Source organism: Bubalus kerabau, chromosome 21 (assembly GCF_029407905.1).
Source record: "Bubalus kerabau isolate K-KA32 ecotype Philippines breed swamp buffalo chromosome 21, PCC_UOA_SB_1v2, whole genome shotgun sequence".
NCBI lineage: Eukaryota > Metazoa > Chordata > Mammalia > Artiodactyla > Bovidae > Bubalus > Bubalus kerabau.
The window spans coordinates 65,112,874-65,119,722 of record NC_073644.1 but is presented as its reverse complement, the minus strand read 5'-3'; the positions used below and the strand labels follow the sequence as shown (position 1 = coordinate 65,119,722).

Sequence of the window (6,849 nt, the reverse complement as noted above, 5' to 3'; positions counted from 1 at the left end):
TGGGGAAGGAAATGGCAGCCCACTCCAGTATTCTTGCCTGGAAAACCCCATGTGCAGAGGAGCCTCCCAGGCTCCAGTCCATGGGGTTGCAGAGTGGACACGACTGAGTGACTGAGTATGTACACACACAGCTGGCAGAGTCCCACAACCACATACAAGATGTTTCTTTTAAGAAAATTTTATTGTAGACTAACAAACTTCCCTTCACTTGAGTGATTATAAAATGCATCTGATGCTCTTCCAGGACTTCCAGACCACATCCAGCCACCATGAGTTCCCTCAGTGAAGCAATCATCCACCTTGCAATCGATCTGTTCCACCAGATCAGAAAATCAGAGAAGGAAAACATCTTCCTGTCGCCTTTCAGTATCTCGTCAGCCTTAGCCATGACTTACTTAGGGGCCCGAGAAAACACCGCATCACAAATGCAGAAGGTAGGTGGCAGCTGCCTTTCCGTCACAGGTTTGCATGGGTTGTCTGCTGGCTGGTGTGCGGATGACCACAGGTCTGGCTGTCCCCGGGTTCCACGGCAAGCTCAAGCAGCCCCACGACTGGGTGGGCACAGAGTTATGGGGGCAGGGCTCCCCACCGGCCTCCTGTGCCTGGACTTCCTCTGGGGGCTGGGATGAATCCCCACAACTGCCCAACAACCAGAGGTGAGGCTTTAATGGAAGACTTCAGTAGAAGTGAGGCATTGACTAAAATCCATGTTTTGAGAGTTTTTTAACACATTTCCTCAACAACGGTTACAAGCAGCCAGGACCCCTTGCGGTGGCTCCTTATAAGCTAGTTCTGTGCTTTGCACACACAGTTTGTGTTTCCTAAGGAGCAAATGCTCGTATTGAATGTTTCTTTGATTCTCTTTGGGTTTTCCCTTGTTTTTTTGGTTTTGTTGTTGTTGTTTAGCAATTTGTTTTGCTTGTCTGGATTTGTCCTTTCCTGCCTTCTTTATTTCTTTTTTTATTTACCCTGATGTACATAGGTTTCTAAAGTCTCCTTGTCCCACTCCCGTCTCCTCCAGGTCCTTCACTTCAGTGAAATCGCAGCCAATACAAAAGGAGGAGCCACAAAAGACACCGTGAGTCACACAGCACTGGATCTAGAAGGAGGTCATATATTCAAGAGGGTTGTTGGTTAAACTGGGAATTTCAGATAGACTGGGACAAGTCCATTTTTAGAGCACATCCTAGGCAAAAATGCTCTCCTGTTGGCTCAGCAGGCAAAGAGCCCACCTGCCAGTGAAGGAGACACGAGTTTGGGTCAGGAAGGTCCCCTGGAGAAGGAAATGTCAACCCTCTCCAGTGTACTTGCCTGGGAAGCCCCATGGACAGAGGAGCCTGGTGGGCACAGTCCATGGGGTCGCAAGAGTCAGACACGCCAGAGCACACAGGCACAGGGCACTAGGCAAGACAGATGAGCAGAGTTGTCTCTGATACCATGTCACATGCTGATCTCAGACATCTGTTTTCTGAAGAGAAGCGTGTGTTTCAGAGAAGAGGGTCTAAGGAGCTTCATGTTGAAGGGCTCCTTTCGTGTGCTGACCGAGCCGTCTGCACGATTTTAGTTCCCCAACCAGGGACTGAGACAAGCACTGCTGAAAACCTGGCTCTGTCTCCTTAGAGAAGTCGCTTAGTTCTCTGAACGCTCTTGTTTTCACATGAACTGAGCTAAAGACTTAGAGATGCTGCTGTACAGCTGCTCGCAGTGTCCCAGGCACACACTCTTCCTACACCGGGAAGTGTGACCACTATGTGTGATCACAGTGAACAGCCACAGAGCACAGTCAACCGGTGTTAGAAGATAATCTCACCAAGGAGTATAACAGGACTTCATGTCATAATCTAGGACAGTATACAAATTGCATGTTCTCACACAGTTGATGACTCTTAGAGATGCAATACGATGCATTAGGCCTCAAGAGGCTCAAGTTTAACTGATCCCTAAACATTCAAGGGATTCAACTGGTGGCTCAGATGGTAAAGAATCTGCCCACAGCGCGAGAGACCTGGGTTCGATCCTGGGTCGGAAAGATCTTCTGGAGAAGGGAATGGCTACCCACTCCAGTATTCTTGCCTGGGAAATCCCATGGACAGAAGAGCTTGGCAAGCTGCAGTCCACGGGGTCACAAAATGTCAGAAGTGACTGGGTGACTAACACGCGCACACACACACACACACACGTTTAAGACAGTGAGGACACACCCAAGAGCGGAACGGTGCTGCACGTGCACTTCAAAGAGGAAAAGTCGCAGTCTACTAGAGAAGGGAGAAAGAATTACCTGGAAGACTAAATGTGAGTTTATGAAGCTTATTTCCAGTAAAATACACCAAATACGAGGAAAGAACAACAGTCATCCACAGAAATACCAAAATCTAGATACTGATCAAACAGACTTATGTGGGTGCAGTATTTATATTGTTAGAGAATCCAGTGAGCTCACTTTTTGGTGTTTGAAGGTTGAAAAGCCAAGAAATGTTCATCATCACTTCCAAAAGCTTTTGACGGAATTAAAGAAATCCACTGATGCCTATGAGCTGAGTGTTGCCAACAAGCTCTATGGAAGAAAAGATTTTCCGTTTCTCCAGGTGAGTTTCCTGGTCTGTCACACCTTTGGTCTGCATCCCGGGTCCTTGGGCCCCATCTCCTAATGGGGGCGGGGGGTGCAGAGGAGCCCGGGGACCCACACGGGGGCATTTCTCCCAGGGGCACCCGGCTCCCCGACCACAACTGCACCCGATGGAGTGTCCAGAGGCTGATAGCACACCAGTGAGGGGGGGCGAGGGATTGGCTTGTGAACTCTGCTTGATCAGGATTTAACACATTTAATTTAATTTGGGAATACCTACATAGTTACTGATAAATTACTCTTCATTCCTGCTTTCTTCCTGCTCATGTCATAGGAATACATGGATAATGTTCAGAAATACTACCTGGCCAGTGTGGAATCTGCTGATTTTATCAGCGCTGCAGAGGAAAGTCGAAAGATGATTAATTCCTGGGTGGAGAGCCAAACCAATGGTAGGTTATGAGAGACTCACTCATTAAAAGTCACTGCTGAATCCCCGCTGTGTGTGAACACAGTGCTGGACCCTGACTGGGCTGTCAGGAGCAGGGGTGAGACGAGATTGCAGAGGGTGGGGAGGCCCTGCAGGGGGTGGACGGTCCTCGTCAGTGGGGAGAGAAACGGTCGGGGGTGCTCCCAGGACCAGCCCCCTGCAGGCACAGCTGAGCCTGGAAGACAGTGTCTTGTGGATCCCAAGTCTCTGCTCAGACTTCAGGTTGATTCATAAGTTGTTCTTTAAATTAAAGGCTTAACTTCCGGATTATAATCCCTAAGAGAGAATATGAAGAGTCCACTTTTGCTTTCTTAACTGGGAAACACGCCGCTCTCCGTTAAACCATCCTTCTTGCAGAAATGACCACCTGCAGGAGAAGGTTCCGGGCCCACGTCCCCCTCCCACAGGATTGTCACAGTGTCCTCCCCACCCAGGGAGGGGCTGGACAACGTCTCCATCCCATGAACCGTATCCTACCTCCCTTCCGAAACATAGGCTTAACCTACAGCCACTCAATGTGCAGAATGAAGAAGAAGACAGGGAACGGAAACAAGAGACAGAGCTATTGAGGGAACAGGAAGGGAGGAAAGGGAAGGAAGAAAACGGACCAGTAAAGGTCAGCTGAAATCAGTTCTTCAGAATTGATGACCTGTTCATCAGTTCTGATGAACAAGGTATTGTCAGAATTGATGACCCAGAATTCTTGGGTCAGGAAGAGCCCCTGGAGGAGAGCACGGCAACCCACTCCAGTATTCTTGCCTACAAAGTCCGATGGACAGAGGAGCCTGGTGCGCTGCAGTCCGTGGGCTCACAGACTGAAGAGGCTTAGCACAGCATGGCATCTTAAATATCATATAAATATCATGGCATCTTAAATATCAGAAATCAGTTCATCAGGATTCCTTGTGAAATGACTGATGTCCCCACACACACAGACTCAGGAGCAGGGGCGTCTGCATGAGGGCGACTCCATCAGGCTGGGGCCGTGAGCAAAGCCTCACCTGGTGAACCGCTGGGCATGGAGTCCCTCACGGGCTGACTTGTGTGAATATTTAACCATCACTTGTAACTTTCAAAGCATCTGACAGATAAACCACTCGTGCCATTCATGACACACCTTTGATTTTCTGTCTTTGCAGAAAGAATCAAGGACCTATTTCCCAAAGACTCTCTCGACAGCTCTACTGTTCTGGTTCTGGTGAATGCCGTCTACTTCAAAGGGCAATGGAACCAGAAATTTAAGGAAGAACATACTGCAGAGGAAAAATTTTGGCTGAATAAGGTATCGTCTGTAATTTATGTAAATAACAAAGTGTAGCTACACATGCACTGTGAAATTTAAATACATAGTAATTAATACATAACTGCATATAGAAGATAGAATTTGTCAAGGCTTATTTTCTTGTCCTTTTTTTAAACTTTATTTACTTGGGATTCCTTGAAGAAACTCTCATCTCTAAGACACAAATTTCCCAGATCATCTCTTAGGAGGCTGAGTTTGGTATCTCAATATTATCTTTTTTCCTGGACTAATGCTCACTTGGCATTCTTTTGCACATGAATTTATTGCAGGATACAAGCAAACCTGTGCAGATGATGAAACAAACCAATAGTTTCCAGTTCGTGTCACTGGAGGACGTGCAAGCCAAGATCCTGGAAATCCCGTACAAAGGCGAAGAGCTAAGCATGATGGTGCTGCTGCCCAATGAAGTAGACGGTCTGCAGGAGGTAAAACCTGGCGCCTGTGGCGCTTCATGCTGCTGCTCACGTTGCCGGCAACACAGCGCCTGTGCGGGCGGCTCACTGAACGCTGGTGCTGTGCCAGGAGAGCAAGAGACTGCAGTGTGTCCTTTCCTCTCTGTTGAGTCTAATGGAAGATCATGAAGGGACACTTGGCATCCTGTCACTTTCCAAAAAAATAGACCTTATAGTGTGATATGGAAGAACATGTAGAAAATCTCAACTTCACAGGCCCCAGTAATACTCTGAGAAAACCAGAATGTCACTTCAAAAAATAATATGCTTGGCTCACATGTTAATATTTTGCAACCATCAAAACTTCACCTATTCCAGTCTATTCATTTGAAGACAGGGAAACTAAGACTCAAATGTAGATGGCTCATGGAAAATATACGAAAATTCACTCATGAACAAAATCAAACAAAGTAAAACAATGCTGAGCTCCATTCTGCAGACTGAGTCACATGCTTCATAGACAGGAGACAAACCAACCTATCTTGATGCTCACTTTCTATTTAGACGTACTCTCTCAGAGTTATTTGGAGCCTCATTGCTGGGAATTTGAAAAAAAAAGTGAATCTTCCTTTTAGCATGGTTATATTGGTTCAAGATAATTTGTAAAGACACCAATAACAATATCCGGCATATAAAAGTCATTCCATAACTGGCCATCTGCAATTACTATAATAGCCAATGATGCTGAATTTGCAGTGAACTTGCCACATATAAAATATATATACGGTAGCTTAGGGACTAACACACGATGCCTAAAAATATTAATTAAGTAAACACATACACTGAATCTCTACTTAATGGTGGCATTATGTAACAGTTTAAACTTGATCAGAGAAACATATCTATACAGGAAACGTTTTCAAAGAGGTCAAGCAAGTAAAAGGAATAATAATGGGTTGTACACTATATCATGCAAAAACTATGCACAAAAAGACATTAACAAGACAAGACTATTTGAAATAAAACATGTAGTGATCTGGCAACTTAAGAAGTGAAGATATATAGTTTATCTTTTACAAAATAAATTTATTTAATGCTTCTGCTGTTATGTATGGATATATATACACATATATATACAGAAGGCTCATTTTATCATATAAATATTACAAAATATTCAGCTTATAATACACGAGATTACATGCAATATATAAATATATGTATATAGTATAGTGAGTTTATATGTATAATATAACTGAACCTCCTGTATTCATGTTTACTGTGAAGATAATTGTTTTCCAGACAATTCAATCCAAAGTTAGGTGGGCTCCATGACTGCTGAGAATCCTGACAGTTGTTCCTTTTCCACTGTTACAGCTTGAAGACCAGCTCACTGCTGAGAAGTTAATAGCATGGACGAGCCCACAGAATATGGGGAAGAGACAAGTGGACTTATACCTGCCTCGGTTTAAAGTGGAAGAGAGCTACGACTTCGTGCCCACGCTGCAAGCCCTGGGGATGGTGGATGCCTTCTGTGATGGGGTGGCCGACTTCTCGGGCATGACCAAGGTACCCGGTCTGGTGGTGTCGACGGTCGTCCACAAGTGCTTTGTGGAGGTGACCGAGGAGGGCACGGAGGCCTCAGCTTCTACTGGTGTAGCAATTACTAAAAAAGCAGGAATAAATTCTGAGAGTTTCCGCTGCGATCGCCCTTTCCTGTTCCTCATCAAGCACATCAAGACCAACAGCATCCTCTTCTGCGGCCGAGTCTCTTCCCCTTAGACGTCCTTTGCCAGCGGCCACACTCGGGGACATTCAGAGAGCTGTTCCCGGAGCTTGAATGCTGGTGCACAGGTGCCCTTGGATTCGTTTTCCTTTCCAACCTCACAGTCACCACTGACAATGTATTGGATAAAATATGTTTGTCTGTCTCTCTCTTTCTACAAACACATGTAACCTACTCTATTCCCCATGAAAACGCCTCCTTGGACAACGTGTTCACTATATTTTAAAAAGTTATCTCCATACTCTATCTTCTACTAAGTTTGAAATATCATAGCTCCTATTTCAAAAGTTATTTTTACTTTTCAAACCTAGACAT

The 6,849-nt window shown here is 45.4% G+C and overlaps 1 protein-coding gene across 1 annotated transcript; it reads left to right on the top strand.

Annotated features, from left to right (window-relative positions):
- The first annotated feature begins 269 nt into the window (after positions 1–269).
- LOC129636003 (serpin B3-like) lies at positions 270–6,563 on the top strand. The gene is made up of 7 exons (XM_055559278.1): positions 270–434; positions 1,022–1,078; positions 2,457–2,585; positions 2,901–3,022; positions 4,200–4,338; positions 4,629–4,784; positions 6,126–6,563. Exons 1-7 carry the CDS (start codon positions 270–272, stop codon positions 6,528–6,530), a joined length of 1,173 nt encoding a protein of 390 aa, XP_055415253.1. The 3' UTR covers positions 6,531–6,563.
- The last annotated feature ends 286 nt before the right edge of the window (positions 6,564–6,849 follow it).

Excerpts from the sequence above, each read along its gene's own strand:
- LOC129636003 (XM_055559278.1), top strand. The coding sequence starts at position 270 with ATGAGTTCCCTCAGTGAAGCAATCATCCACCTTGCAATCGATCTGTTC. Across the intron at positions 435-1,021 it reads CCGCATCACAAATGCAGAAG|GTCCTTCACTTCAGTGAAAT; the intron begins GTAGGTGGCAGC and ends CGTCTCCTCCAG. Across the intron at positions 4,339-4,628 it reads AAAAATTTTGGCTGAATAAG|GATACAAGCAAACCTGTGCA; the intron begins GTATCGTCTGTA and ends AATTTATTGCAG.